General features: G+C 35.7%; 1 protein-coding gene and 1 non-coding gene across 2 annotated transcripts in view; both read left to right on the top strand.

The window, feature by feature from the left end:
- Nucleotides 1–23,116, top strand: part of Myh15 (myosin heavy chain 15) — a 147,856-nt gene that overhangs the window by 69,427 nt on the left and 55,313 nt on the right. The window contains exons 25-28 of the mRNA XM_063224911.1: nt 2,853–2,998; nt 8,714–8,804; nt 10,697–11,086; nt 22,655–22,781. Coding sequence (XP_063080981.1) covers nt 2,853–2,998; nt 8,714–8,804; nt 10,697–11,086; nt 22,655–22,781 — 754 coding nt within the window. The remainder of the gene's footprint in view (nt 1–2,852; nt 2,999–8,713; nt 8,805–10,696; nt 11,087–22,654; nt 22,782–23,116) is intronic.
- On the top strand, nt 6,596–6,731 carry LOC111756665 (small nucleolar RNA SNORA2/SNORA34 family). Its single transcript, XR_002791087.1, has one exon. It is a non-coding gene; the product is annotated as a small nucleolar RNA SNORA2/SNORA34 family (small nucleolar RNA).

The raw sequence follows: 23,116 nt of genomic DNA, 5'->3' as shown, positions 1-23,116 counted from the left end.
TACTGGTGAAAATATAAATTAGTACAGCCACTGTAGAAAACAATGTGAAGATTCCTCAAAGAATGAAAGATATAACTATCACATGATTCAGGAATTTCAGTTCTGAGTACATATACAAAAGATATAATATCATTAGAAGATACTGTGCTCCATGTTTATCACAGTGCTACTCAAATAGGGAATCAATGCAGTTGCCCTTCAGTGTGTGAATAGATGAAGAAATTTGGCAGATTTACACAATGCAATCCATTTAACCACAAAAGAGAGTGAAACCCTGTCATTTGCAGCCTCAGAGATAGAACTAGAGGTCATTGTGTTGAGTGAAATAAGCCAGGCACAGAAACACAAATACCACATCATGTTCTTACTGTGTGTAGAAATGATTAAGTGAATCTTATAGAACAGTGGAAAGGAATAGCAGTCATTAGACACAGTGAAGGGCAGGGGTGAAGGGAGGTGGACAGAGCTTCAATACAGGGCACCAAGGCACAAAGTTCAGGAATTACTTTGGGTTCTTCTTGACAGTAGTAGGGTCAGTAGGTTAAAACAATCCATGATTCATTGAGATATTTATAAATAAATGGGCACAGCTTGAGACCATACTCATAAGTGAAATAAATCAAACTTTCAAGTATAAATACCAAGTAGTTTCCCTAGTGTAAGAAATGGTAAGAGTACATAAAAGTATGTGGTAAACATGATTACCCATTATATTGCTTTGAAGCCTTGTAATGTTTCCATTCATTAATTGGAATGGTTTTATTCTATGTTTGATTTTATTGTCTGTGATGGTATGAACAGTTATTTGGAAAAACAAGACAATATAATAACTAATGCTGATTTAATATCATCTTGTTTTGAAGTCCCATGAAGCTTTTGTTCTTCTGTCTCCATCGGTTTATCATGTTGCATCTTATTGGATTTTATTATATGTGATAGTATAAACAAAATTTTTTATAGACAAGGAGATAATATAGAAACCATTGTTCATTTTCTGTTAGTTGGTTCTAAATACCCTGTAAATACTTTCATTCTCTTGAATAGTTTTACACTGTCATGTTGTGTTTGATGCTATAATATACGAAGTTATACTCAAATACTTCAAGGAAAAAGACTCTATGGTAACTATGTTAATGTTGGGTTATCTTGTGGTGAAACACTATGTGGCTTAAATTTTTCTGTTGACCTGTGTTATTATGTTGTTATGTCCTCTTTTATCTTAATCTCCTTCTTTATTTTAATTTTTTAATAAAAAAATCCATGATATATTTTAAAATGATTATGTAAGTATAAATTTCTCAATACACAAAGGATTAATGTTTGAAGAAATGGGTATAACTAATATCCCAGTTTGATTACTAAACACTTTATAATTGTATTAGGCTACTGTAAGTCCTAAAGATGATAGTAAAATAATGTCTTAATTTAAAAAACCATAATAGCAGCAAAGGTAAGATGGAAAAATTCTCCTCAAATACTGAGATATAAAGATTAGACTTAGAAATATTAACATTTATGAAGCAACCCAGAAATAAAAAACCTAATCTAACCAATGGTAGGTTAGAAAGCAAGGGAAAAAACAATAAAGATACAGAAAAATTATAAAGTTTAGAAGAATAAATTAGGAAATAATAATATAACCCTTATAGAAAATTTAAGTGAGTTAAATTAAAAGACAAATTTTATGCCACCTTACACTCTTTAGGATAGCCACTATCATAAAAAAGTAACAATTGTTAGGTTGTAGAGAAATTGAAGCCTTTTTGTACTGTTAGTAGGAATATAAAAGAGTTCAACCTCTGGGAAAAACAGTATGGCAATTTCCCTCAGTATTAACAGTTGAAATACCGTGTACTCCAGCAATTGCAGTATATACTCAAAAGAATGGAAACAGGAATTTGAAGAACTATTTGTATGCCCTGTTCATAGCATTATGCACCACAGTCAGTAAGTGGAAGCAACCCAGGTGTCTGTCAGTGGATGAACGGAAATGCAAACTGTGGTATATATTCATATAGTGGAACTTCAATTTTTAAAAGGAAAGATGTTCTCATAATGCTGTGATGCCATGGTTATTGGGGTAAGGGGTTTTGGGAGCCAACTATTACTCTATGTGTACAGAATTTCTGTTTTGCATCATGAAAAGAATTCTGAAGATGATTGGTGGCAAGGGATAATATGCAGTGTGAATGAACTTAACATTACTGCATTTTACACTGAAAAAATGATTAAAATTACAAATTATAGGCTATGGATCTTGCCACCATTAAGAGAAGACAAATTCCAAGTCTGGGGGAAAAAAAGAATATGATATTATGAACTGGACGAGGATACCAAAGGGGTGAATGAGGCATGGAATTATGTGAGACCTGTTTGAAAGACTCAGAATTATTTGGGAGGGCTGCTGATATTTATGCATTCTTACATCAAGATAGATTAGATTTATTTGTTGTCACAGATAGCTTGGTTGGAACTTGTGGGTAGAATTTAAAGAGAATATTTTGAGTTTTTATAAAGAGATACTTCTGAGTTAATGGATTCTCCTATCCAAGAGATAAACTGCCATGTGAAGAAGTAAGATTTCCCTTACTGAAAAGTGATCCAACAGACATCAACTGGTCATGTGTTATCTGTTCCTTTCTGAGAAAGAACCCAATGTCTATACTCTCTAGAATTTTCTTCCATGATCATCATTTTAGTTTCTTAGGCTAACTTACTGATACATGCAATTTTTATTTTAAAGTACTTATGTATGTAGGCATTATTTACAGAATCTATGTTTATACTTGCTTATATTAGTAAAGTATAAAGTCCACCTATGCATTTGGTTAAATAATCTTTCTCTTTGTCAGCTGGAGGGTACCCTTGAGCGGGAGAGGAAAGCCAGAATGAACTGTGAAAGAGAAAAGCACAAACTGGAGGGTGATTTAAAGGTGACCCAGGAAAATGTGGAGCACCTGGAGCACAGCCAGTGGCAGCTGGCAGAACAGCTGAGGAGGTAAGTGCCTTGCCGCTACGGGGCTTCCAGAGCAGGAAGGCAGAGCTTCCTCATTTCACCTGTCTGAGAACCCAGGCCAGGTGTCTTGGGACCTTAGGCAAAGACAAAAGGCCGAGGAATTAATTTTTTTTTTTTTTGCTGGACTTCATTATTATATAATATCTATGTATCTATCTATTTTAGTTTTTACCACTTATGTATTAAACAGAGAAAAAAATACATGATCTAGAAAGCATGCCTAGGAAGGTATTTGGCCAGCAGATAAGAAAGTTATAAAGCATGTTAGATATGGATTATTGGAAATTTGAGACTACTAATCAAAAAGTGAAAACAATTCACTTTTGTTCATAGTGACACCAATGGCAGTGTAAAAAATTTTGACCTTGATGCGAAGTTCGAAATATCACTTGACCACTTAAATAGTATTTGTTGCCTGATATACCTTCATTAATCTTTATATAAAGTTTTGTTTGGGTCAAGCAATTTACTACATAAAAATTATGTCTTAAAATTTAAATGAAACTTGAAAATGATAAACACTGGGGAGACTTTCAGTTTACATATTCACATGGATTCTTTATATCCTAAAGAACTTAAGGGAAGGTGGCTCTTTCAGTTCTCCCAGTTCATGGAGCAGATTTTCTTACTTTGCTCTTTTGTTTTCTGTTTTATCTGAATTTTTTGGTTGTCTTTTTTTTTTGAGGGCGTATTAACCTCTAGGGATTTCCAACTTATTTATATTAGGTCCAGAAGAGGAGAAAATAGTGAGGTGTAAACATCAGGTAAAGCCATTAAAACTGGAAGTGTGTCAGTAATTGGGATCCACAGTAAAAAAAGGAAGAATGTCAAGTTAGCAGTTTGGAGTTTCTAGCTTTGTGCATGTGTGTTGCCACTATATAGCCCTTGGAGAGACTTGACTAATGTTCTACTAGTTACCAACCTTGCAAAGTGTTTGCAAAAGATGAAGCTGCCATTCTTCATAAAGGGAGCCAAGGCAACCTGGAGAAACTGTTGATTTCAGGGTTTCAGGAAGCTCAGTGGTAAAGCATTCATTTACCATGAGCTTGTAGGCTCAATCCCCAGAATCACAAAAGAAAAAGGAATAATTTTAGTGAAATGATCGATATAAATGTTACAAAATTGGAGACTTTGGTCCTTCCCTGATAAGCCCTAGAACAGTGCCTGGCATACTCTTAAGTGTTTCATAAATACACAAATGAGTGAATGTGGAAGTGGTGTGTCAGAACTCACCTCTTCAACTGTGTTGTTTCAAGAACTCTTAATTCCACTTAGAGAAAAGGTTTTATGGTGAAGTTATAGCTTCCTTAACATATAGACTTCTAAAACTCTGAAACTCTTTGAATCACGGCCTACAAAGGAGTATTACTTTTACTTTGCTGAGCTGAAATGCAATCTTCAAAACTGAGTGCTAGGGAAACTCTGTGATCTTTTTGCCTTACACCATTTCATCATATTCATTTGGGTATCTAGTTCATCTTTTTTTCAGTCAGATTTTACTGGTACACTTTAGATACACATATTCTCAAGTTCTTATTGACACTAACGTATCATATAATTTAAGACAATGCTGGTACTGCAGGCACATGCCACCACACCTAGATCTTATCTTCAAATTTTACAACAATTATATGTATTGTATTTGAGTCTGAATCTTATTTATTTATTTATGAGTCAGGGTGTCACTATGTAGTGAAGCCTGGCTTGGAACTCCCTTATGTAGCCCAGGCTGACCTCAAACTCACGGTGATCCCCTGCCTGAGTCTCCTGAGTGCCAGGACTACAGGTGTGTGTGTGTGTGTGTGTGTGTTCCATCACACCTGATGAGTCTGAATCATTTTAGATGCTACTAGTTTGTATGACATATATGCTCTTTTATTACTAATCTATATTCAGTCATTCACCTGTTTTTCTATATCATCTTCCCCTTACCTATTTTATTTTTTTTTGAAATGGATCTTTCCATATTTTCCAGGCTGGTCCTGAATTCCTAAACTCAAGCAGTTCTCCTGCCTTAGCCTGCCAAATAGCAGGGACTCTAGGCATATGCTGTCGCATCCGCCCACAACCTTGTTATGTTCTTTGCACCATAAAATCTCTAACTTTGGACTGCAGGGTTGATGATCACTGTTAGCACTTCTTCATAAATTAGTTCCATTAATAAAAAATCCAAGGAGAAAGAAATACCATATCCCTTTTAAACATTTATCTTTATAATCCCTAGACAGTTAAGGGGCTGCAGGTAGAGCTCACTGCTACTTCATGAGAGACCTGAGATCAATCTCCAGGATCAAAATAAATGAATGAATAAATGAACCAAACCAGCAGGACTCACCCAGTACTGTAGCATCTGGCCCAGAGTCACCAATAACACCTTTGTACAATGTGTGCTGGAGAGACTGTGGTACAAAATCTAAACCATGTGACTCTGCAAGAACAAACTTCAACATTAAACCATGAAATAAAAGCAGAATAGAAAGGTGAATTGTTGGTATAGTTCTGCTCTTGCTTTACTATAAAGTTAAAGAAGCCCTTACCAGAAGGCAACAGCATGTAAGGGGACTAAAATTGGGAAGCAGAGAGAAGCACTTAAAACTGTTTTGTGTGGCCCATGACTCTCTTCTCATCCTGTCAGACCAAGATCATTTGCAATAAATAGCTCTTTTTAAAAGTGTATAAAAACCAAGCCAGGTTTGATGATGCATGCCTGTAGCCCCAGGTCTTGGGAGACTGAGGCAGGAGGATTGCCAGGATTTTGAGATCAGCCTGGGCTTCATGGTGAGTTCAAGTTCATCCTGAACTACATGATAGACTCTGTCTCAAAAGGCAATCAATCAGTCAATCAATAAAAATAAATATTTAAACATTAAAAATCCTACTTTGTTAAAATCTTTAAACTACAAACATCAAGACTTTTAAAAACATATGTTAGTGTCAATAAGAACTTGAGAATATGTGTATCTAAAGTGTACCAGTAAAATCTGACTGAAAAAAAAGATGAACTAGATACCCAAATGAATATGATGAAATGGTGTAAGGCAAAAAGATCACAGAGTTTCCCTAGCACTCAGTTTTGAAGACTGCATTTCAACTCAGTAAAGTAAAAGTAATACTCCTTTGTAGGCCATGATTCAAAGAGTTTCAGAGTTTTATAAGTCTATATGTTAAGGAAGCTATAACTTCACCATAAAACCTTTTCTCTAAGTGGAATTAAGAGTTCTTGAAACAACACAGTTAAAGATGGCATTTCAAATTAGTGATAAGATAGTCACTAAATTGTTTTGGGATTACTAGCCATTAATTTCCTTCAATGTTAAAGCTATGTGTTCACCTCACTCTACTTGTGAACACAAAATTCAGCTGCATTAAAGAATTCAGCATGAAAACAAAGTTATAACCCTGTTAAAAGATTCAGCATTATTTACAACAGCCAAGCTTTGGAGACTGCCTGACTACCCATTGAAGGATAAAGGAGAAGCAAAACATGGTATCTACAGGGAATGAAATATTATTCATCCTTTATTTTTCTTTTTTGAGAGTCTTAGCATCATTCATTCTTTAAATAAGAAAATACTTTTCCTGGCCCTGAATCAACAGGGCCTAAAACACCTTCCTGATGCTGTTGGTTTTAAGCAGAAGAGATATCTTTCTATGGTCTGTTGGCCATTTCAGAACTTGGGCAGTGAAATGATCAATTCATTAGACAGAAACAGCTTGAAGCAACCCACCCACCCTGCCCCATGAATGGCTGTGAGCGTGGCAGGCTGTGGTGGCCCAGGACGGAAGCCACCAGTGTTTGCTGGGACCTGGAGCACTGGGAAACCAGGCAACCCCTCTCCCCTTGCCTGTTTTGCTTTGTTGAACCTCAATATACATGAAAGTATGGACAGCTATTTTGAAGAGAACAAGAGACTCTACGACAGCCATTAGTGACTTCCCAATTGTCTGGTTTTGAGGGCCTAAAAGGCCTTCCTCATTCTCTTCAGATCAGTTTTATACTATGTTGTTTTGTATGAATTCTCTGTATGTGAAGACATGGACAATTATTTGGAAGAAAACAAGAGACAATATGATAGACAGTGAAGATCTCAGGTCATCTAGCTTTGAAATTTATATCTCTTACATTGCTTTCTTATGTCCTATTTTGTTGTGTTTAATTTTACCCCCTTTAAAATATAAATTAAAACATAATAAAAAAGGAAAATACTTGCCATAAGTAATAACATGGATGAATCCTGAGAACATTATGTTAAGTGAAATAAGCCAGTCACAAAAAATAAATACTACATAATTTACCTAATATGAGATAATTAAGATAGTGACAGAGTGGTTACTGCTAGGCACTGGATGAAGTGGAATGCAGAATTGCCTTTCAGTAGGAATAAAGCTTAAGGTATCATTATTAAATTTTAAAAATCTGTTTAACATTGTGCCTATAGTTAATAACAGTGCATTCTGAGGGGCTGGAGACGTGGCTATCAGTGGTAGATTTCTTGCTTTGTATATGCAAGGGCCTAGGTTTGATTCCCAGCATCACACACACGCACACACAAAATAGTGCATTTGTAACTTAAAATTTGTTAAAAGGATAGATCTCATTAATTATCCTTATTATAAGCAAAACTATCAGTGAAAATATTGGGATACAGTGAATATGATGAGTAAGTCTCAGGAAATTGGGAGTTTAAATTCCCAAGTTACAAAAAAATCAAGAACATAAAAAATTAATAGATTGACTACATTAAATTTTAAATATTTCTGTAGTCATAACCAATATGAAGAAGAGACGAGTTATAGAATTAGCATTATTTGCAGTAGATATGAGAAAGTAAATGTTAAGAATATTTACAGGAAGTCTATAGTTTAATAACTAATTAATCTGGTAGAATTAATAGGCAGAAAACAAACAGGCAGTTTATTTGATGTTTTGGCCATTTAAAAGTAGTAACTGTTGAAAAGATAACATCATTGGTTCAAAAGGACATTGGGAATAAAGCAATAAAGTATTAATTTCTTCTCTAAAATTATATATAAGCTTATATTAAAGCAAAAATAGATAAATAATGATCTCATATCGCTACTGGGGAGAAAAGGGCAGGATATTAAATGTTTTCAATATAATCTTCCAGCAGTTTCCTGCCCAGTATCTACTCTAGAATAGCCTTGACAAAGGAACATGTATTTCAGCAATGTTGCTTGCCAAAGCAAAATACTGGAGAAACCAAGGTGCCTACTAATAGGGGAATTCACAGATCAACTATAGTTGGTCTTCACCATGGAACGCTGTGTTGTAATTACTTTTTAAGTGAAGCAATAACCTCTATGTGGGCCAGCATAGAAACTTCTTCAATGTATTTGGAGAAGAGTAAGTTTGATTTAGGAATAAATTGTAGATTATGTATATAATAACTTTCATGGTAAAGAAATTGAAACTTTCTACAACTACATTTACAAATCTACACATAGCCAAGTAAATATTTGGAAAAAATTTGGAAAGATTTTTAACAAATGCATAATAGCAGTTCCCTTGAGGAAGATAACAAGGGTTGGATTTAATAACCAAAATGACAGCAAATGGAAATGTAATGGTTGAGTTTTCTTAATAAGAATGTTTTCCTATGTTGTGTGTATAATTTAAAAATATTTAAATGCAATATTATTCTTGGACAATTCCACTTTAAACCTTTTCCTAAACAGGAAAGAATTAGAAATGTGTCAGATGAATTCAAAGATTGAAAGTGAAAAAGGCCTTGTGACTCAACATCAGAAGATGATTAAAGAGCTTCAGGTAATCATGTATCAATTTCTATGTGTACTTGTATCTGAATCTATGAACGATGGATATTTTATCAATGACAAATGATCTGCCAAGGTATCTAGACCCTTAGCCAACTGTAGATGGAAGAAAGAAAGAACAATGATTAAGAAACTAAACCAAATTCCACACATTGGGGACATTAGGGACAATTACTTTTAAACTTGTATTTTCTTATCATGAGGATAATTAGCAACAATTATAGCTTATTTGTTGAATGTTTGGCGTGAACAAAGTAGGCAGTGTGTTAAAATCATGGGCATGTATATTTTTAGTCATTAATCCTGGCATCCTTTGAGCTAATACTATCAAATGAAATAATATATTTATTAGGCACAGGGCATGCCCCAGAGTATGTGTTCATTTTTAGTAGTTTAGTTTTTATAATTACTTTGGGATTAGATGGCATTTTATACTGAAAATCAGTAGATCTTAAAGTACTTCTAGGCTCAAAGTGTTATTTGATAACTGATAGCTATAATTTTTAGATTATGAGACTATACAACATCACTGTTATAAAATAATAAAAATATATAAAGTAATTATACATGCACAGAGGCACATATGCATACAAATGGATATTTTTCATTATACTTTTGGAGCTCTGTTTTTGATAGTTCTGAGACATTTTGAGTCAAATGATATAGCTAGTTTTATGCTTTGTGAGTGGAGTTATTTTCAGAAATAACTTTAATCACCAAGTGACTGTCATTTATCCAAATTGAAAAAGTAATTATTTCCAATTATCCAAAAGACAAATTTTCCTACCTTAACAACTTCAAAAATTTCTCCAATGATTGTTTCTGAAGAAATGTTTCAGAAGTGTTTGGTTCAGGGACAACATTGTTTGTGATAAATGTATTGAATCCTATGAGTGATAATCCATAGTTGTCAGGGGATCAAATTTATTTACAAGTGGAAATCATATGTTCTCTGTCGTACTTTGTCTACAGAACTGATAGACTAGTTGATACGACTTAAATATCAGCTTTCTCTAAGCCATGATATTCCTAATGAATGGGAAGGAAAACATGCAAACTGTATCTTTTCTCCTCCTTATTGTAATATATGATTAGTTACTTGAAGTGATGTTAATGAATGTTAATGGCTTCACTGTGCTCCATGCAATGCAATTATCAAGATTTGTAGAACTAATTGCCCCCAACATTAAGAGGATTTGGGCTCTGAGAGTTTTTACACTTTCCTTTTTCTGATCATTGTGCCTCTAATGGTTTCAGATATCTATTCATGTTAGTAGTCCGTGATCCTCCACCAATTCTCGTTTGTGGCTGCAAATCTCCTATACTTGGAGTCTCCTACAGGCTAAAAAACCACAAATTAAGTTTGTTAGAATCATGTGTAAAATTAAATTGATATTTTTCCTTAAGACTAAGGTACTTGCACTTGATGTTCATTCTACCAGTCAGCTTCTTGCAGAGTTCCTGATAGCTGAGATTGTCAAGTAGACAAATTATAGATGAGTAGGGGTTTTCAAATAAAATTCACTCATTATTTTTGATAAATTATGTTTAAATGTTTTTTTTTCTGGTTATATGAAAATAACTTCTTATTCCTTTGGGAAGTGCTCTTTAGTAAGATTGTCTCTCCATGTATAATGTACTGATGTTGTTTATCATTAAGGGCTGACAGATCTGGAAGAAATGCAAGTTCTAATTTAGATGCTGGTATTGATTTGGGGAAATTATTTAACTTGCATATATTCTATATTTTTTAATCATAATTTGGAAATAAAAAGTGTCTTTTTATCTGTTTTGTTATGAGAAGAAAAGAATGTAATAAATCTCTTGAATAAAGAATGTGTTTATTGTAAGTACTTATATGTTAAAATTATATATATTTCTCAGAATCATGTATGGAATCTGAAAGAAGAATTGGAGGCTGAAAAGACCACTAGGGCCAGGGTAGAGAGAGAGAAAGATGCCCTCATCCGAGACCTAGAAGATTTGAATGAGAGGCTGAAGGAGGCAGGAGGAGCCAGTTTGGCCCAGTTGGACATAAATAAGAACCAAGAAGCAAGATTTCAGAAGCTTCACCAAGATATGGAAAAGGCCACGCAGCACTTTGAGGCAATGTCTGCCTCTTTGAAAAAGAGGCATGCAGATAGCCTGGCCGAGTTCGAGGGCCAGATAGAACATCTACAGCAGGTCAAGCAGAAACTGGAAAAAGACAAGAGTGACTTGCAGCTAGAAGTGGATGACCTCCTGACTCGCACTGAGCAGATGACAAGAGCTAAGGTAGACATTCTTAATTCCTCTCTGTGGGCTTCTGAACATGTAAAAAGCTAGAAGAAGGGAGGGGAAAAATCAGAATGATGACTTGAGATATTAGAAAATGAAGGCTACAAGTTCTGAAATGGACTAGATCAGGTCTAACTTCAGTGGTTGCATCTGAATCTGACCTGAAGCTGGCTTCAGGTTTTATTTGAATTCCAGTGCATATTCTCTAGGAATCTTTCTTGTGATGGTCTAAGTAAGACAGACATAAAAGTTAAGGCACTCTATATCTCTTCAAGAATTATTTTGTGCTGTGAATATTTCTAGTGTTGGTCCAAATAATTCTAGATCTTGCTTGCTATCAACAAAGAACCTTTCCTAGGAGAAGAAAAAGTTTTTCCTTTATGTTCTCTGACATTTCTTTAACCAGATAGTATTAGAACAAAGCCTTGCCATGTGCTCTTCTTTTGCTGAGTCCATTAACCTATATACACTGAAGACTCCTGTATCAGATAGCTACTATCATTTCATGGGTAACAGCAACCCTAACTTCTCATAGTTGAGAGGAACTTCACTTTGGTTAAGCAAAGCAAATGGCTAGTTGCTACAACCTCAGCTACTTGTCACCCAAATTTGTAAAGCCATCTTGGAAAGATGGGACTCAACAGGGAAAGCTTGATCTCCATGGAGTGTAGGCAGAAAAGATGAATTATAGTTTTAAAAATATGAAGTGGTTTTAACAATGTTTAGATTAATTCCTTTGAAAAGTCCCCATTAAGTAGAAAGAAGTTCCAACATTGGATTTCTCTTTCTTGGCTATTAAAGTTGCAACATACGAAATTTGTGGGAATACATTGAGACCATAGAATTTCTACTCCTATCCCTCTAAATATTCATGTCCTTTCCATGAGCAAAGTATTTCTTCTAAAATGTCCTTAATGCTTTAACTCATTCTATCGCTAACCCAGAAGTCTAACATCCAGTCTTATCTAAATTAGGTATCAGGGAGGCTCAAACTATAATTCATTCTGTATTAAGTTCCTTCTCCATCTGTGAGTCTGTAAATCGAATCTTGTCCTTCCAAAATACAGTGGTGAGATGAACATCGAGTAAGCATTTCCATTTTAGAAGAGAGAAATAGAAAAAAAAATAATAGGTTCAAAGTAAGTCCAAAACTGAAAAAAGAAAGTAACATTAAATCTTGAAAACTGAGAAGTTTTCTTTGACTCCATTTCCTGACTTCTGGACACTTTAGGGTGGATATTACAGGAAGTTCTCAACTCCTGACCTTGCTGAGTACAGCCCAGACAGTAGCTTTCAGAGATTGGTATTGGGTGCCCACAACTCTCACAGGCTCACATCACACACTGTGCCTCTAATTCCTGGATTATAGGAATGGGTCTTCCTACCTAGTTCTGCTAGGCATGGTGCTAGTGGGAATTCTATGTAGTAAGCAGGCTCCTATGACAGTTTTCTGCCTGATTCTCAAAGTTCTCCAAAGCCTCTTCTGAAATTCTGGTAGACATAACTGTGTCTCTGCAGTTCTTGTGCTCTGTGCATCTACAAATGAGGGTGCCATCCAGGTTTACCACTATGCCCCCTAGAGTGGTGCTGTATAACCGTTGGGCCTGCTTGAACCTCAAGTTGGGTAGCTGGGAAGTACTGGGCCGACCGAAACCATACCAAGTACCCTACACTGAGCACAACTTGAGATATCTCTGAGCAGCAAGTCTTGAAGTCTCATGATCTCCCTAGATCTTATCTTTGAAATTTTTCTAATCTAAAGGCCCTGGCATTCTGGACCAAGGGGTATGGCAGTTACAAATATCTCAGAAATACCTTAGGGGTCTTTTGTTATTTTGTGAAATGGAATCTAGCATCTTTGTATCCATACTAATCTCATCAAATGTTTGCTTTGCCACATCATTGGTGTTTTTATACTTTTAAATTTTTTATCGTTTATCTAATACAGAACTTTTCAAAGTTCTATATCTTTTTTCATTATAAATTGTGTCTTCAATTCATTTCGCTTTTCTTATGTTTCACTACAAGCAGTCTACAAAGATAGTGCAGTGCCCTGAATACACTGATAAAAGATAACTTTGTCAATTATCTTAATCCTTGGCATGTATATTTTTAATCCTACAACGTATTAGGATGGGGATACAATTCAGACAAATTCTTTGCCTTTTTGTAATGGAAGTGATCTTTCCTCCAGTTTCCCAAAATGGTATTTCTCTGTCCTAAGATATCAGTAAAATGGCCACTAGTGTCCTTATGTGCACTGCCCTTATTTGTATTCTGATCATATCCACTTAAATAATCTCTTAATGATTAATTATCTCTCTGTAGCTCCATTATTTTGAACCCTCCCCAGAATCAGCTTTTGTATTGCAGCATAAGCAACATAACTAGAACAATACTTGAAATATATTATGCTGCTAATAAATTTTCTTGTATTTATAGAATAATATAAAGAAATGATAGATGACTGCTATTAATAATCTTCTTGGGAACATACAGAATGTTGAGTCCCTTCCTTAATTAGCTGTTTAAAGTCGCTGAGAGAGAGAGCATTAATTCTCAAGACTCCAAAATTCACAGTAGCATTGGAGATGCTGCTGCTTCTTGTAGTAATATTTCATTGGTCAGCTTTCCAGCTGCTGGAACAAAATACTCAACATACACAATTTACTGAAGGACAAGTGTATTTTGGCCTATGGTTTAAGGGTTTGGGTCCATGGTCAGCTGGTTGTAAGGCAGAAATATCAGTGACACAGGGATGCTCAACTCATGGCATCTAGGGAATGAAGAGCAGGAGAAAGCCAAAGAAGGGATCAGAGACCAGATATATTTCCAAGTTCATTCCACCATGGACCACTTCCTTCAGTGAGACCCCACCTTCTAAGAGTCTATTCAGCTATGAGGTCATCAGTGAATTAACCCATTTATGAGGTTAGCACCCTCACAATCCAATCACCTCTTTAGGAGTCTTTTAAATCAGTCAAATTAGCAATCAGGATTTCCCAAGAGACAGTTAATTCTCTGTTTTTGGCATTGTAGCGTTTTTCTAGCATGGGCTTCCAAACTTTTTTTTACCTTCTGCTCATTACCCAGTTCTGAAGCCATTTCTACCATTCTTGATATTTGTTGCATGAACACTCTACTTGTGATATCAGTTTGTGTCTTTGATTATGTGGCTATAACACCTGAGACTGAGGAATTATAAGTAACAACAATTTATTTCTGACAGTTCTGGAGGCTGAGAAGCTAATAGTCAAATCATTGGCAGGTTCTGGTCTTTGGAGAGAACTTTCTGCTTCAAAGACTGTGGTTTTTGCTATGTCCTCCCATGGCAAAAGGACAAATGGTGAAAAGGAATGAATCCCCTTTTGTACCTTTTATAAGATCAATGATATTATTCATGGGAGTTTTTCTCTCATTCTAATCATTTCCTAAATGCTCACCTCTTAACATTGTAACTCTGGCAAATCAGTTTCAACAAATGAATTTTGGGATGTGCCCACTGCCCTGCTCCCCTTCCTTGAGTTACCTAATAATATAGTGAGAACATAGGCCTTTTCTTTCTTGTGTATTTCTTCTGTATTCTTGTCGTAAGAAGTCATTTCCTGGGTACTGAAAACATTCTTGCACCTGTAGGCTTCTTTTTCATCCTGTCTCAGCTCAAATAAGGCTCCGAAAGTCTCTGATTTCACCATCCTCTACTGTGATTCACATTCAACCTCAGGAACTCTTCTCTTTCTGAAAATATTAGGAGGAACTCCTAAAATTCTAAAGCCATTGACGAGTTTATCGTAAATTCATACAAATCAAGTATAAAATCAAGAACTTTACACTTTTAACATCCTCTAATCTTTCTTTGCTTCTCAGAACTTATTATTTTTTCAGTACTTATTCTTAGAGTTTATACAATATCTCCTATGCTTTTAACATAGGTAGTGTCCTCCAGTGGTCTGTATGTCAAGGATTTATTCCCAGATTTGACACTATTGGGAAATGTTGTAGGTCTTTCTAGGGTCATGATTCCAGGCCCATGATCTGAGAACATCTGCTCCATGTTATTCCTGTCTGGCTCCATTGCAAGAAGCCCAAAGAAATGAGGCTGCTATTCTTTGACTGGGACATTTAGAGCTCTGAGATAATTAAACCCACTAATAAGTAGAATTCCACAGTTTTTGTGTCAAAAATGTGAAGATGACTAATGCAGCATCCTTCCTAAGATACTTTTTAGTATTTTAAATAAATAAAGCCTGATTTAAAAATAAAGACTACCTGGCAAGTGCAAGGTCATGAGTTTGACCCCTGGAACCAATCAATCAATCAATCAATCAAGACTACTCGACATATGAAGTGGGATAAAAATCTGGTGTGTGTTTAAATAAAATGTTATTTTAGTAAAAGGAATATTGGAATTAGTAGCTCTCAAAATATTCCCCCTTGATTTAAATGCACTTATTCCATTGTTCTTGTCACTCTCTGAAGCAGATCTGGAAGTCCTCTTTACTAAGAGTGCCATTAGTTTACTTTCACAGCTGCCTTGATGTCTGGAATTGATTCTAACTGTCTACATTTTACGGTCATTTCACTTTTGGGAAGAGCCAGAAGTTGCGAAGTGTATGATCCGATAAATAAAATGGGTGAAGACCTACTGTGATGTTTTTATGAATCTAGACTACTTTTCCATTGGCTGGCACTCAATGGCAGCATTCACTGTATATTTTAATCATACCTCATAAAGACATGAAAGGAGACTTACCACTCTTATTCATACCACTCTTATTCAAAGAGTGGTATGAATGACGGGTAAGTGTGAAGAAAGGGGGAGTACATTGAGGGGCACAAATGGTAATGCATCTTTTATTGTATATGTTTCAAAAATATTTAAACATTCACCCTGTTATGATCATCTCTTGTAAATTCTCCTTTTTCCTTTTCACATAAAAAAAAAATCTGTTTTTCACATAATCATTTTTCATCCATTCCAACAAACAGAAACCGATAGATAGACATTTCCTCAGCAAGTAGAGGTGGTGTCTAGAGTGGAAAGCAAGGTCTGTTCATATCTGTCTTACAACTGTCTCTCTGACAAAGGACTAGCATTCTGTTTATCTCCTGTTGTGCAACAAATCATCTGAAAACCTTGTTCCTGAAAAAAATTACTCTTATATTTCCTGGTTGTGGGCCTTGACAAGGTTAGTTTTCAGGGCTGCAGTCAGACGGAGTTATTTGAAAGTTTCTTCACTCAGCTTTCTGGCTTCTGGGCTGGTTAGATAGGACACAGCACGGTAGCCACAGTGTAACTGAACTACTTGCATGGCAATTCAGGTGAGTGTTTCAACTGGTAGAAGTTGCAGATTTGTGAATGCTGTAGACTCAGTGTGTGTGATTCCTGCCAGTCACAAGTCACAGCAGCCTGCAAGACAGTATGAATATCGGAGGCTGCAGCTCATTGAAGGACCATTCGGGAGGCTTCCATAAGTGGACGACACATGCATAGCACATCATCTGATATTCCTTTAACCCCTGAAACCTGTATTTATCTCCTTAAAAAACTTATTTTAACAATTTTTTCAATTATTGGTAATGTCTTCCTTTCCCCAAACTAGCATGTGTAAAAGTAAATTGAATGTTTTTTCCTGACTTTGACATTTTAAGATGCTTCTGCCACTGGCATCTGGTTCTGCGCAGCACCAAGCTCTAGGCATTACTTACATGTTGCCTCTCTTGGTCTTTGTTTTGGACCAGTTATTGCAGCAGGCGATTTTTTCGCTGTCTTACTACTTTCTAGCCTCATACTGTGGCAGGTCTCTCTCTTTTAACTCTTCTACTGCAGTGACTTCCTAAATTATTTTTTCTTGATTTTCAAATTTTTTTATTTCAATATATCCCACATAATATTCAGATTAATTTTCTGAAGCATGGCTTTATTGAATTATGTAGCTACTTACAAATGAACTCTATGCTTCTGTTTTCAAGATACCTTATGGGCTCTGTTTGGGCTCAGCCTTTGTGCCAGTGTTAGATCATACTACTTTAATTTCAAAATCTTCATTTCAGCCAGTGAAACTGTTTGCCTTCCATGAAGCGTGCTTTTCTTGGAGAACTTCTTGGGTCTCTCTTGTACTGCTGAATTTATTCTCTTAATTTTACCTAAGTAGAAAGAATTGTTAGACAGAAACAAGGTTTCATTCTGTTCATGTGTATGGTGTTTGGGACAATCACTGTTCTCAGTTACTAGCTTTAACTTCTACATGTGACTCTTGGGGCTCATATGCCACTAGGGTCAGTGAATTGTCTGAGTTCACAGTAATATGTAGAGATGAGCCTCAACTCCAAACAGTAAGTCTTTGGGTGATTCTCATGCTGTATAAAATATTTTTGGTAGGATAAATTGATTCTGTTCTCTCTCCTCAGTGTATGCATTATAATGAACTTCTGTTTGAATTATTTACTTCATCTTTTTCCAAATTATAATGGCAGGAGTGACAATACTCAGTGATACAGTGAAAACTGAAGCATTTTCAGAAGAGATTATGCTGATAGAGAGGCCCAGGGCAATTTAGAAGCGATAGGCAATCTCTTGATTATTTTGATTATTCTGAATTCCCATTGGTTCCTGCATTTGTGCATTTCTGGGAGGCAACATTTTATGCATCATTTTAAGAAACAGCTTTAAAATGAATGTGCATTACTCTCTTAACATCCTTTTCCCTGGAATCGAAATTTATTGCTTGCTGAAATTTGAAATTCTTTTGAAGGTACAAATCTTTTGCATGCTATATTCCTGAACAAGTCACTTTTAGATAAATATTCACATTATCATTCATGATTCCTAATTATGGAAAATTCCTTATAAATTCAGAGTACTGGACTAATAGTTAAATGTATCTATGACCACTCACTCCGTGAAGCTATGCCTAAAGGCATGTGCCATTTCTTTTGGCTTCAGTGGCCTGAGCACTCACAGATTGAATTAGTGTGCTATGACCACATGAATGTCTCCTGACAAAATGAAACTGTCTTTGTTCTTTCCTTGCCATTTCCACAGATTCTTGACAGTGGTCTTATAGATTGCTACTCTTTCATTTTTTCCCAAACAGATATACCCATGGCACATTCAAGGCTATCCACAGAAGTGCCATTTCTCATATGTGGATCCGCTCATTCTGGCTTTGTCATTTATTATTGGAAATAATGCTACATAAAGATGGTTCACATTGTCTCATTTTATATAGTTTCTCCAGTGACCCAGGATTTGTGGGAATTTGAGTCCACTTTTGCATTCAGTTAATTCATTCTCCACATTTCTTTTGTTACTGCTTCTCCTTATAAGATAGTTAACAATATAATATTTGACATTTTTCTTTTTCTTTTGTTTGATTTTTCCCTATTTTAAGTTAAGCTGTTTGTGCAGATGCAAGTTCAAATCTCATTTCTGAAAATAAATTTCTCTGATACAATTTTCCCCATTTATGAAATGAAGCCACACTGAAGTTTTGAGGTGTATTGTGAGGAGGGGACAATGAGCGGACAATCTTTGATTGTTAAGGTCATATTCAGAAGTGTGGCCAAACACATTGAATATTCAAAACATGGTAAAAAATGTAGACAATCTAGATACTGTTTCATGAATCATTACTCTAGTTTTGTGCCAGTATGTGGAGAGCGTGGATAATTGAGCACACCAGTCCTTTATCGTCAACACTGTAACCTCCATGATTCTAGTGGCATTGTATGAAGGACCTCCTCACTGAATCTCTGCAAGGTTTGGGTTCACAGTCATCAACGAGCCCTTACACTGTGGGGCATCTGTGAGGAGGAGCCATGTGGTGTGTCTCTTCTGAGTCTCCCAATAGGCATGAATCTGTATAGTTCTTCACTCGTTTACCAATCAGTAGGTAATATTTTTTCCAGTTTCGTGTTTATTAGCACATGTTTACATTACATAATAATTACATTACTTGTGGGGAGTTAGTACATATACAAAAAGTCAACATATACTGATTCTTTTTTTAATCTCCTTTATTTCCTCTCCCTCCCCCCTTTTCAATTTCTTGATCCTCTTCCCATTTGAAAAAGATCTATTTTACTATTTTACTATTATCTATCTTGTATTTTGCTCTTTATCTCTATTTTAGGTTTCTCATATAAGAGAAACTATGTGGTATTTAAGCTTGTGTGTCTGATTTATTCTATTTAACATGATGATATCTTGTACAATGGTGTAACTATTCAGCCATTCTTCTTCCACATGAAGAGGAATCAACTTGATACATGTCTAGGTAAATCATACTCTAAGTGAAATAAATTGGACACACATGTAAAAATATCACATTGTTTCTCTGATATGAGAAACTGAAAGTGTAAATAAGGAACAAAATGTGTAATGGATGTTGTAAAATAGGAAGAAAATGTTCAAATAGGAAGGGAAACTAGGAAGACAAGGTTACAAGGGGAGGAAAGGAAAAACAAAAAAGAAGAGAAAAAGATAAAATGGAGCCCAAACTTTTATAAACGTAAAGGGAAAGAGAGTGAAAAGAAGGGAGGATAATGGGGAAGAAAAGAAGAATCAAGATATATCATGTACAAGGAAAAATTCTCTATGATGAATGTGATTACTGTGTATTTAATCATGCCAATAAACTTAAATAATTAAAAAGTGAAAGAATAAAGCAGACTAAAACAACGTGGTAATACTCTATATTTGTAAGAATAGTTAAAATAATCCCAAACAGTGAAAAACAACAAATACTGGTCAGGATGTAAAGCAACATGAACTCTTTAATTCTGGTGGGAATGAAATGGCACTGCCCCTTCTGAAGATAGTCTTGCTTTTCCTTGTGAAGCTAAGCATGTCCTCACTACATGATTCTTGTTATTTATCTAAATGATTTGAAAACTCAGGTTCACAAGAAATCTGCACAAGGATATTTGTAATGACTTTGTCTTTAGTTGCCAAAAGTTGGAAGCATTTCAGATAGTCTTAGGCAAATGGATAAACAAACTGTGATAAATGTATACAACAAAATAGTATTCGGTGCCAAAAATAAATGAACTATAAGAAACAAAGAGAAATTATAAATGTATATTGCTAAATGAAAAAGACAGTCTGTACAAGGTAATATTTGATTACAATGGTGTATTCTTTTTTTTTTTTTATAAAGTTTATTAGTTTTGCTCTTTTTTTTTTTTTTTTTTTTTTTTTTTGGTCTTTTTCCTTTTTATCGGTACCGGGGATCGAACTCAGGACCGCCTGCTTGCAAGGCAGGTGCTTATGCCGCTGAGCTAAATCCCCAGCCCACAATGGTGTATTCTTATAGAAGTTAAGGCTGGGGAGACTATAGAATATCACTGACTGCCAGGAATTCCCCTGGAAAAAGGGAAGGATAGGTTGGTGGAATACAGGAAACTATTGAAAGATAATGATGGATATATGACATTAGACATATCTCAAAACCCATACAATTTTAAAACACAAAGACTAAACCCTATGTTAAATTACATTAAGGCATGATAATAACAGGGAAACTATATCTAGAGTAGAAGAGACTATTTGGGAACTTTATTTTTCTTTCAGTTTTTATGTAGTTATAATAGTATACCAATATTTCTATTATTTCTTTAAAGAAGTGATCACATGAATCAATTCAAAAAACTCAAACCACATCTAATTCTAGGTAAATGGGAACCCCCGGCCTTTAACTTAAATTTGGTGATTCTTGGTCCAGTATGAATTTCCAAATCACATGCATGAATTTCCAGATTGTGACAAAAATCTTGTCATTTTTCTGCTTACCAACATCAAGGGGAAGTATGAAGGCTGATGATTTCTTCAAGTCTGAAAAGTTAATTGCAAGAAGTTAAAATTCAAGCATCAAGTGTTAGATCCACAAGGTTATCTTGATCCTCTAATTATGATGATCATAAGGGTACAGTTGTTCTGACAGCTCAAGTTCTTGTTATAAGACTGTTGCTGTTCACAGTCACCTACTTTCTCCTAACTTGGTTGGTCAACCCTCTAGATTTCCGTGATCTTTCCTTTCTCTATGTATCTTCCCTCTTTTTTATTGATCTTCTAGTATGTTTAAGGCACTTTCTAGGAACTGGGGACCTGTGCTCAAGCAGAATCTCTACCTTCATGAAACTTACATTTATAAGGGAAAAAAGAGACAGTTTTACATATATAATGTCAGAAAATGAACACATCAGACACCTTATTAATATTTGAAATATTTCCTTCTCTAGAAATCCAGAGAATTCTAGAAAGGCTCCTAATGCCTAGGGACTTGAATTTCTTCACTGAAATTTATATTCTGAGAAGTATAGGCCTTTTAAGCACCCAGAATCTGTGTGTGTTGTATTTGCTTAAATATGAGGATGATTTCCTGATACTAGTTGAGGACTTTATTGCCAAAGAGATCATTCAGGTCCCAGGGCCACCTGTATTCATTGCTTTCTCATTGCTAAGATATAATACCCAACACCTACAGCTCTAAGGAAGAAAGGTCTATTTTGATTTACAGTTTGTAGAGGTTTCAATTATTAATAGACTGATTCCAAGCAGGGCATCATGGCAGAGGGACGTGGCAAGGAATAAACAGTCTGTAGCATGGCAGGCAGGAAATAGAGGGAGTTCAAGGAGAGAGGCCAGTAGACATAGGCCACACTCAGTGAGTCCCCTTCTCCAATCATCTTTACCTCTGAAATCATATTTAGCTGTGAACTTACCAGTGAATCAATCCATTGATAAATATCACATTCCCATGATCCATTCATCTCCCCAAGGTTCCACCCCTGTATCAGCATTACTCCACTCCAGCATGTAGTAGTTGAGGGTTCTTCCTACTTATCCAATTGTATCCCCACTGATACAAAATAATCATCTCATCCAAAGGAGCTTCTTGTGCTTAGGAACCATCACAACACTATTTACTGCCATCTGCGCCATCCAAACACAAATGACATCCAAAAATCGTGGCATTTTCCACCTCTAGCCTTCTAGGCCTAATAATGGTGACTATCGGAATTAATCAACCATGCCTAGCTTTCCTCCGTATTTGCACCCAGGCCTTTTTCAAGGCTATACTTTTCATATTCTCAGTCTCAATCATCCATGATGAATAATAGAACTATTCAAGATCCTTCCCATTACCTCTTTCTCCCTTATTATTGGAAGCTTAATTTTCACAGTTCTCACAGTTTCTACTCCAAAGACCTAACCATTGAAACTATCACCATGTCTTGCACCACCACCTGGGCCCTACTTCTACCCCTCATTGCTACATCTCTAACAGCTATCTATAGAATATGTATCATCTTTTTCATCCTGCTAGAAAGCCCACTTTTGTGCCATTCATCAATGTAAACAATCCTTTGTCAGTTAAGTCTATTACAAACACTTGGCGATTGGCAGAATCTTTGCAGGATTTCTTATTTCAAATACTGTTCCGCCTACAAGTACAAGTGCAAGAAGTTTCAGAGGGATGTCTAAACATAGACTGAAAACATGCCCATTGCCTCATTGTGCAGCTAATTCAGCATTATTAACCTTTCTTTCTCAATTTGCAGGTGAATGCTGAAAAATTCTGTAGTCTGTATGAAATGCACTTGAATGAAGCAAATACAAAACTAGATGAGGTGACCCGGGTGGCAAATGACCTGAAAGCACAGAAGACAAAGCTACAGAATGAGAATGGTAAGTAAATGAGATGCCTCACCTGTGAGTTTTCCTCAGTCCTAGAAGACTCTTTGAGAACAACTCAGATAGATGGTAACTACCCATAGATGGCATATAAAGGTGGCATATAAAGATTGTAGGAGAGGAATAGAGTCTGTAGTTACCCTTGTCCAGAGACATGACTTTTTTCTCTGGGAAAAGTCACTTCAGTGCTGCTTTTGGATGTCCCATCAAAAGCAAAAGCAATTATGCAGTTGATAGATGCCATTCTCAAAATCAGGAGACAGTAGGGTTTGTTTATATAGAGTACAAGCCATGCCATGATACTTCCTTTTTACACAATTTTTACCTTT

The sequence above is a fragment of the Cavia porcellus genome, unplaced genomic scaffold (assembly GCF_034190915.1).
Source record: "Cavia porcellus strain 051 isolate PalLab524CR breed Dunkin Hartley unplaced genomic scaffold, mCavPor4.1 scaffold_15, whole genome shotgun sequence".
NCBI lineage: Eukaryota > Metazoa > Chordata > Mammalia > Rodentia > Caviidae > Cavia > Cavia porcellus.
Note: the sequence above shows the minus strand (reverse complement) of the source record. Positions and strands in the feature narration are given on the sequence as shown.